Raw genomic sequence first — 10,642 nt, 5'->3', positions numbered from 1 at the left:
ATTACAAAGTTAGTCTAAAGCTTGTTAGGTTTATATTTTTGTTGAATTAAATAACGTTTTTACGTAAATAATACAAAGTTTATTATTTAAATTGCAAAAAACTCCTAAAATTAATAACTGAAATAGTGAAAAAGTCATTACATAAATAAAAAGTTGTCTATTTAAATTGCAAAAAAAAACTCATAAAATTAATAACTAAAATGGCAAAAAAGTCATTACATAAATACAAAGTTTACTATTTAAATTGTAAAAAAAACCATAAAATTAATAACTAAAATGGAGAAAAAGTCATTATATAAATATGAAGTTATTTAAATTACAAAACCCCTTAAAATTGATGGTTTGATGGTGTGCTTCTAGGGGAATATTTTTGTGGAGCTCGACGTTCATGTTGCGGGTGATTGCGGCGATCAACATTCTCTTCATCTGCATGTGAAGGTGTGCGAAATATAGACAAAAAATCATGTCTCAAACGCCATCGATGAACTTGAGCTGGAAGTAGTGGAGTACGGCAGTGGATACAGGTCGAGAAGAGTGGAGTACGACGGTGGATACGGGCCGGAAGAAGCGGAGTACTGAGGTGGATACGAGTCGGGATGACTGGAGTACTGAGGTTGTAGTGGGCTGAAGATATCAAACTCTGAATGATATCCGTGGCCTGGCAAGCCTGGGAAATAGTCATCGTCCCCCAAATCTGGATGATAAAAACTATCCGCAGAGTGTAGTTCCGGCTCTGCCTTTGGCTCTAGTGCATGATGCGGATCTGGAAGGGTTTGCCCAAGTTGTGTCATATGCGGGGGGACCACCATCGACTGCCCACCAAACAAAAATAGTTTCCCTATCTTAGAGTACCACTGTATGTACTCTAACGAAGTCTGCAGATTCAAAGCACGATCCATCTGAGGTACCCTCCCCAACTGGTTGTTCCACATTGTAATATATTATTCATGCACTTCTCCCCAATCATTTCCATGCTTCCCCCTCTTGTTGATCCCATGGATCTCCCCCAATTGTACTGACAGTGTCGGGATATACTATATGCAACTGAACTACCGGAGTACTCGATCGCAATGATACCACTCTACTTTCTGAAAATTGATAACGGATGTGCTAATGCACCATAGGATTGAGTGGATGTGAGAAAATGAGGGACTAACCGCCATAATTTCTGGAACAGAATACGACATCCGAATGAACTGCACAGTTAATAACATTGTTATATTAATGTGGGTCAAGTGAGATAAAGTAAAAAAATTAAGTTGATATTGGAAAAACTTACCCCATCTCTAGCATGATTCTCGATCATTAGACGGTATATCAAAACCGTGTATGACCTCCCAATACCCGGATTAGTACTCCATCTACGAAAACAAATTGTTAGAATAAAATAATCCGAAAAAAAGTCAACTAATTGATATAACGAGTAAAAATTCATCACCTATTAACGAGTGGAAATACATATGGTTGGTGACTAATGGATGCCAAGAATGGCATCCGGTAAAGCGTCCACGACTGCAACAATATGAAGCATCCGCCTATGTCCATCGCAGAAGGATTTGTCGTCCGACAAAGTTCGCGATACAACATGGCTAACACTATGGACCCCCAATTGTATGAACGGGTGTTATGTAAATTGGATAATAAAGGTAAGTACATCAAGTGGACCCTATTTCCATTTGCATCCGGCATGAGTACACCCCCTATAAAGTGCATAATGTAAGCTCGAACAGCCTGCATCACCTCCCCATTCATTGGCAGTACTTGGCAAATGCTTAAAATTTCCCTTTAGCCATGAAAACTTCAAACCCGTAAATTTCCTCTTACTTGGCGAGTGTCCAAGTAAGTCATAGCAAAGGGTAGCCGACCTAGAGATCGAACTTATGCCCGTGACTGCATTCTTGTCGATGGGGAGCCCGAGCTGTAGTGCAACATCCTCCAAAGTGATGGTGTACTCCCCGCACGAAAAATGAAATGTGTGGGTTTCCGGACGCCATAGCTTGACTAAAGCCGAAATCAAGTCGTATCGTAAATCAAAGGTCCGGATTAATGCCGCTGATCCAAACTCGACTGACTCCAAGTATGGCATTAGGCGTTCTTCTGGCAGAAACCTTACACTATTAACATTGCCCCTCAATGCGCGGTATGGTCCCTGACATTATTAAATTGGCAGAATAGTTAATATAACTTAATTTAATTCCGCAAATAATGTGAGTATCAAATAAAATTTTCATTACCATATAATTAATAGTACTTGATATGTGATTATTATTATTATTATTATTATTATTAATCAAAGAACCCATTTGTTGCAAATCTGCAATTAAAAATGAATTCATTTAATTTGTTTCAAAAATACAATAAATAATTTCAATTTCGAAAGAAAAAAACACGGTAAATATCTCATAATTTCCCATAATTTACCTACAATAAAAAATTATGTTAGTTTACAATAATAATATAATTAAAATAAATATAAACTATCGTATTAAAAAATAAAATAGAAATAAAAACATACCGATTAGTTTCTTTCAAGCAACCTATAAAATTATATAACAACAAATTTAATCAACATTTTAATAAATCAATAAAATTATCAAAAAATAAAAATCAAATAAAATTACATTATATAAAATTTACATTAAAAAATCACAAAACACTAAACTAAACACTAACAATTTATATAACCTAATCATAAATTACTAACAAAATAACTATAAAATTACTTTTATTAAATTTACATTACTAAAACTCACAAAACACAACAATTTATAATAAATTACTAACAAAATATTTAACAAAATAATTTTACATTAATAAAAATCACCAAATACTAAACTAAACACAATAATTTATAACATAACCCTAAATTACTAATAAATTAGTTTTAAAATAATTATAAACACAACAATTTATAGCATAATCCTAAATTACTAACAAATTAATTTTAAAATAATTATAAAAAATACGTTCATAAAAAATATTAACCCAAAACCATAAACATTAAACATAAACAATTTATAAATAATAATTAATAACAAAAAATTCACAATCTCTTAATTAAACTCTTTAAATTATAAACAAAATTATTTATTAAAATACTACATTACCTTCTTTTTTCTTTTTTCTTTTTATTCTTTCTTCTTCTTCCTTCTTCTTCTTCTTTTTCTTCTCCTTTCTCTCCTTTCTTCCCTACACTGGTGCTTGGAACTTGGGGGACCATGCTTATCTCATTTCAATTTTTTTTTCCCCTTTTGAAGGGACTAAATGCTGCCTTGGCAGTGTGTTCTGTGCAAGGGCAAAGGGTTATTGTGCGCCGGGGGGCTGCTGTGTGCAAAGGCTGAGGCGCTGGGAGTGAAGGCAGTGGCGCCTACCTAGCAGGCGTGACCAGTGCCGCCTATCTGATAGGCGCGACTGGTGTCGCTAGTCCAGGTGGTGTCACACACGATGGTATTTTTAACCTGTATTTTGAGTAGGTACATATATTTAAATATTTTTTAAAAAATAAAAAAATAATATTTTATTTAAAGTAAAAATAATTAATATAAAAAAATGTGGTGGCACCTATGAAAAAGGCTCCACCAAAAAAACATACCATTTTCGTATATAATTCAACCGACAACCTATTTTAGTATTTAATTTTTTATATTATTTAGGTAAATTAATATATTGTATAATATATATATATAATAGCACCAAATGTTAGATTTTTATTTAATGCCATTGATAAATTGTGTGATAGAATGATAATTTTAAGTATTAAAATAAAATAAAAATTAATTTAAGTGCTAAAATAAGAAAACAGATATAATTTAGGGTCAAATTAAGCATTAAGTTTTGTTTTTCAAAAATTAAACATTAAAATACACAAGAGGTATGGGAAAGAAGTAAAAGAAACAAAGATATTTATAATATATATTTGAACTAATATGCGTGTGCTCTTTTGTAGTGAATTCTTTTAAGTGATAAAAAGATTTTGCTACAAGAAAAGGTTGTAGCAAATCAAGGATATTTTGATACATAGTTTTTAAACTTTATGGGTATAGTTTAGAATGTGATATGTTTTTGTTAATATATTAAACTTTTATATTATTTTATTAAGGAGAATATTTGATGCATTGTTGGCATATAATTCTCGGTGAATAATAACATAAACATATTTATTAAATGGCGAAGGTCTTATAAGCAAATACTAATAACTTTATTTCAATAAAATTAAATAATAATTAATTATAAATAAATATTAAAAATTTGAAACCTAAATTTAAGGTCCTAGACCTTAACCTAAGACCTTAAACACTAAATTCAAGAGTTATTAACATTTATTTATAATGGTTACAATTAATGTTTAATGATTATTAAATAAAATTATTGATATTTATTTATAAGTCATTCATATTTTATTATTACATAAGATTTATGCATGACAATGCATTAAATATATTTTTTATTTTACCCTATAGATACATGTCACTCTCATCTCGTTCACGAGGTCTAAATAACTTCATAAGTTGTATATGAGATAATTTACTAATTGGATACAAAGTTTTTAAAAAATAATATTTAACGAGTAGGAAATTTGAATCTCAAGATTATAACATTCAAGACTTTTTTAATGAGATGAGTTGCAACATAGTTGTTGAAGGCAGCCAAACAAAGAAAATGCAAATTGCCAAACAATTTCGAGTTGGGTCACACCATTGTCGGACTTAATTGACTTAAAACCGACATGGGGTTATGGGGGTAATGGGGTTATATAATGATACCAATGCAAGATTGCGAACAAACCAAACAAACAAAGAAGACCTAAAGTGGGAAGGACGAATATATCATATCGGTAATTACAACACATATTAATCTCCATAATTTATAATGGGTGGGGAAGGGGTGGGGGTTGTCTCCCATTAAGCGGCTTAGTCTAATCAAATCCTCATTTTCAACTCTCCTATCTTATCCAAATACCAAATTATTTTTGGATGCCTTGGTTTCAAGGAACATGACTCCCTTTCCCCTGGCATCCATCCCTAGCCCTACCATGGGGGACTGCTTTTTATTTTTCTTATACAACTTGTTGGGCTAACTAGTTTATGAGAGAAACAAAGCCCATACTTTATATCCATTTTAAGAAACAGGGTTTTTCCAAGACCTGCCAACCATCCTATCCTATGTACAAGATAATGATTAAAATTCTAAAAAGTTACCGAGTCAGTTTAATTTTTGTGTGTAACATTTTGAAACAAAGCATAGTTTCTAACCATTATGAAAGTTATTAGTGTAAACCAACTTTAAAATATCTTACGCATGTTATACCCGACAGTGATGCAAATAAAGGTAAGGCTCAACCGAAAGACCATTCGAAAGAATGACAACCTAAAAGGATCAGCTCAGTTGCAATTTATAATATAATTTATAAATGGGGCCGATTTTCCCATTCCCATTCCCTCCACTGTTGCAAATCAAATAAATAACAAAAAGTGTTTCCTTGAACTCCGAAGGGGGGCAACCAGGATAAAACACTTGTGCCTTTTACTGTTTTAAATCATACAGTCAACTTAATTACCTACTACGTATTTAGATAGAAGATAAATTGTCAATCATGAATTAGGGAAAACATAGATGACAGGTAATTTTAACTGTAAAGGTCATCTTCATCAGCTCCTCCAGCAGCAGCAGCAAAAGGATCAGAGGCTGCAGTCCTGGAACCAGTTTCAGCGAACCTAAATTCACTTCCAAATCCCCTCGACTGCTGCAATGTTTGAGCAAATGCTTGGTATTTGCGGATGTCAGCATCGCTCACACTCCTACGAGCAAACTTCATTGATTCCTCAAAATGTGCAGGCTTGATTTCTGCCACTTCATCCTCAACATCTTCCTCCATAGCTTCAGGGTTCTCACTTCTTCTCCTTTCTCTCTCAATATCCTGGAAACAGAAAAGTCATCTTATGCTAGAGTCTCAAGCATTGTCAAAAACATATATAGCATATTCCACCATTACAGCATAGAAAATTGGCATTATCATACCTTTTCAATGTTTTCTCTTATGGCATATTTACATGCTCGTTGGCAAATTTCTGTGATATCAGCCCCACTAAACCCTTGAGTATATTTGGCAAGAGCTCTGAGGTCAACCTCTTTTGCAATTGGTGATTTCCTCAAGCAAGCCTTAAAAATCTGATGGCGAGAATCCTCGTCAGGGAGAGGAATATAGATCAACTGATCAAGACGACCTGGACGCAGAAGTGCTGGATCTATAATATCAGGTCGGTTGGTGGCTCCAATGATGAAAACAGTTTTCTTTGCAGACATGCCATCCATCTCAGTAAGAAGTTGGTTCAAAACCCTATCAGCAGCACCCCCTGCATCACCCACGCTGCTTCCTCTCTGCAATACATTAGCATAAATCAGCATCAAACGATGGGCAAGCCAAAAGAATGCCAACTGTGTACAAAGATAAGCATATTCTGATTGCTAGAATAATCCATGCACAGAAACCCATATGATGCCATGCTGCTGAAAGCCAGCCAATTCATAAAGATAATAGAACTCAATAGCCTTGAATGTACCTGGGTAGCAATTGAATCAAGTTCATCAAAGAACAGGACACAAGGAGCAGACTGGCGAGCCTTGTCAAAAATTTCCCTCACATTGGCCTCACTCTCTCCGAACCACATTGTTAGTAATTCTGGACCCTTGACACTGATGAAGTTTGCCTGACACTCATTGGCAATAGCTTTGGCCAAAAGGGTTTTCCCACATCCTGGAGGGCCATAGAATAGTACTCCCTTTGAGGGTGACATCCCGAACTTCTCAAATTTTTCAGGATGCTCCACAGGATATTGAACAGTCTGCATACCAAAGTATAAGTTAATTGCATTTTTTGAAAAATTTTAAGATAAAAAGGTAAGTAAATCGATAAGCAATCAAAAGCAGTAAACAGTATTACCTCTTGAAGCTCCCTTTTAACATTCTCGAGGCCTCCAATATCTTCCCAACTGACGTTAGGTACTTCAACAACCTGATCAAGTTCAAGAAATATGATTAGAAACAGAACTGACCCCAAAAAATCATAACCGGCGTAGAATTAGTATATTTCTGAGAAATCTCCTGGTTATACTCACAGTTTCACGCAGGGCTGATGGATTGCTTGTTCCAAGAGCAGTCTGGAAGTGCTCATTTGAGACTGCCATAGAGTTGAGTATCTCAGCATCTATTGTCTCATCTTCCAAGTCAATCACATCCATCTTTTCCCTGATGCACTGTAACGCTGCCTCAGTACAGAGAGCTGCGAGATCAGCACCAACATAGCCATGTGTCTCCTTGGAAATTCTTTCTAAATCAACCTGAATTAAGTCAGGAAAACAAATTAGATTCACTAGTTCTTTTTTATGCAGGAAAAAAGGGCATAGCTTCTAATTTTGACATTACATCTTCAGCCAGCTTCATGTTCTTGGTGTGGATACGGAGCACCTCAAGACGGCCAACTTCATCAGGGACACCAATATCAATCTCCTATCAAATCTTCCAAACCTTCTAAGAGCAGGATCAATGCTATTGGGACGATTTGTGGCCCCAATAACAATAACATGTGCACGGGATTTAAGACCATCCATCAATGTCAACAGCTGAGAGACAATTCTCCTCTCAACTTCACCATGTGTCTTCTCTCTCTTCGGAGCAATTGAATCAATTTCATCAATGAATATGATAGATGGTGCATTCTTCTCTGCTTCCTCAAAAGCTTTTCTAAGATTGCTTTCACTCTCCCCGGCCAATTTTGACATGATCTCAGGACCGTTGATGCAAAAAAAGAAAGCACCAGTTTCATTTGCAACTGCACGGGCAATCAAAGTCTTTCCAGATCCAGGAGGTCCAAAAAGCAAGATTCCTTTAGGTGGCTTCACGCCAATTGATTTAAATAACTGTGGATGCCTCAATGGAAGCTCCACTAGTTCCCGAATCTGAGCCATCTGTTTTCTCACTCCACCAACATCATCATAACCCACCTCATCTAATCTATTCTCATCCTCCCTCTTAACAGGCTCTCCTTCACAGAATATCTCAGTGTCTGGTGCGACCACACAATACTCTGGAGGGTCAGTCTCAATAACCTTGAATTCTACACTTCTCATTCCCCCCCTCACAAGGAAGAGATCACCCTTCCTCACTGGGCGGTAGGCTTCCAGAAAGTAAGCTGTAAATTTAAAAATTATCAGTCCATATTTAAGGACAAACAGCCAACCACCCAAAGGAGCAAGTGGTTAAGAGCTCTATGTTGGCATTTAAGGTCCAAGGTTCAGGTCCTAGCAAAGACATCACACTCCCCCAATTTGTAATGTACCAAAAAAAAAAAAGTATTTAAGGACAGCATTGTCAATAATTCGACATGAAATCAATTCCCCAAATATATTAATAAATATTTAGTATGAGTACATGATAAGTGATAAAGGAGTGGTTACAATGCATGCATGTCCATATTAATTCAGCCACCTAGGATGCATGTATGAGGGTATCAGTCCACCCAAATGTACAGATAACGAGACAAACAAAAAAGATAGTCAGGCTATAAAGTATTTTTAACATCTGACATGCACAAGCAAAGAAAGAAAGAAAGACAAACCCTTGAAAGCTTAAGCCTATCAATAAATGCCTTTGAGAAGCAGGAAGTCAACTCCATAAGCTTAAAAATAATGTATTCAATCAATTAATAAGCTAATGATCAATTAAGAATGACAAATTATTATCTTATGACTCATTAAACAAGGAACTTTACCTGCATAGATAACCAAAGCTACCAAAAATAAATTATAGAAGACCAAACCATATACAAATTGTGAATAGAAGACTAAGAATTTACTCACGTTTCAGGTAAGCATCAAAGAGATTTCCAGTAACCCCTTCAATTGTGTCATCCACAGGCAAGATGTGCACACGTTTTCCATACTTAACATCTGGACACTGATGCACAGAGACAACATCACCAAGCCTAACTCTCAAGTTTGACCTGACAACCTTATTCATCCTGATCTTAGGTTCATCACATGTGTCATCTGCCAGAGCAATGCAGATAGTATCTTTCCTTTTCTTTCCCTTTGGACAAAAAAAAAGAGAGCAAAAAACAGTATTAACAGGATATATGCTTTAAAAGACATTGAAAGTTGAAATTGATAAGAAGAATTGGAATTCTATAACTATAGATGCCACTAGAATAAAAACGCAAGCCTCAATCCCACAATGCGCTCAAACTAACATTGCATACTCCTCGGTAAATGAACAATCATTGCCAACCGACATAGGAAATTAGCCTCATTGCCAAAAAAGATTAACAGACAATGTTGACCCTCAACAACAAAATCATGTAAACAGCCTAAAATAACTTGCATTATACATCCAACCTACCACAAGAGAACCCCAAATTGAAGATCAATAGGGAATAGCATAAAGACCCAGGAAACCTATCAAATAAAAACCTCATGTTCCAAGCAACCTAGTGAAAATTAAACGTCAAACATAAAAACAGCTAACATAAAATAATGCCCATTAAGAAAGAATCAGAAAAGTAAAAGAACCCAATAAGAAAAGGACCAATAAAAAGGCAAATCTAAAGTAGAAACCTTGATGAGAATAGTGTCACCGCGAAACAGCTGAAGCTTTTCCATGGTATCAGGATGAAGAGAAACAACAGAGTTATCATCGTTGATTGCCTCATCAACAACGAGTCGATTTGCTGCCTTCTTTCTTTCCAAGATCGCCGTACTAAAATCCTTCTTAGCCCCCTTCCTGAAACACAAACCCGCAATCAATACAGAGATATCAAAAACGAACCCATCGAAGAAAAAGGGAAAGCTAGATCTAGGTACTTACGAGTCAGAGGACTCAGCTTGGTTAGACATGGCTTATGGTTGATGAAATAGTCACGAAACAAGAACAAATTCGTTTGGTTGTATAATGCTGGGTATCTGAAATTGTGATTAAAGAAAAAGGAAGGCCGTCGGGTTTTATATACATATATTTCTTGTTAAGAAAGAAAAGTTTGTTTTGGTCAATACTTACTTGCTTCTCCAATAACATCAAATAATAATAATAATAATAATAATAATAATAATAATAATAATATAATGTGTTATTAATATTTTATTTCATTTATATTTTTTAATAAACTTCGAAGAAGAATTGTAAATATTCTATTAATTAATAAAATAAATACTTTTTTCTATCTTTTATTTTTATTTTATAACATAATAATGATCTTATATTAAATATAATGTTCAGCTTCCTAAGAAATATAATGATTAACGATTAACCCTTCCAATAAAATTTGGAAAGATTATTTCTTTGTCCCTAAAGTTAAATTTGACTTTTAACTATTACTGCCTATAGCCAAAATTAAAAGAATGGAAGAATAAATTCATTTGTTTGATTGAAAATATCAAAAATGATTTTTAAAAATAAATTGATTTTAGAAAATTTGATATTTTTTAGTGTTTGGACTATTCTATATAAAATATTTTTAATTGTTTGACAAATTTATTTGAAATTATTTTTAAAAATTATTTTAGTGAATCGAACACTACATTAATACATTTGTTACAAAATATTATAATACAACTTTGTTTTGGTAATTAAAATTTATTTTATAATAAAATAA

The 10,642-nt window shown here is 34.3% G+C and overlaps 1 protein-coding gene across 1 annotated transcript; it reads right to left on the bottom strand.

Moving 5' to 3' along the window:
• Window positions 1-5,391: 5,391 nt before the first annotated feature.
• LOC108460465 (cell division cycle protein 48 homolog) lies at window positions 5,392-10,060 on the bottom strand. The gene is given in 10 exon segments (XM_017759967.2): window positions 5,392-5,917; window positions 6,019-6,378; window positions 6,561-6,842; window positions 6,941-7,012; window positions 7,116-7,337; window positions 7,423-7,508; window positions 7,511-8,188; window positions 8,856-9,084; window positions 9,609-9,774; window positions 9,859-10,060. Coding segments are annotated over 10 exon segments (2,415 nt in total). The 5' UTR covers window positions 9,888-10,060; the 3' UTR covers window positions 5,392-5,626.
• Between the last annotated feature and the right edge of the window lie 582 nt (window positions 10,061-10,642).

This window comes from Gossypium arboreum, chromosome 4 (genome assembly GCF_025698485.1).
Source record: "Gossypium arboreum isolate Shixiya-1 chromosome 4, ASM2569848v2, whole genome shotgun sequence".
NCBI classification, from domain to species: Eukaryota; Viridiplantae; Streptophyta; class Magnoliopsida; order Malvales; family Malvaceae; genus Gossypium; species Gossypium arboreum.
This window is presented reverse-complemented; position numbering and strand designations above follow the sequence as displayed.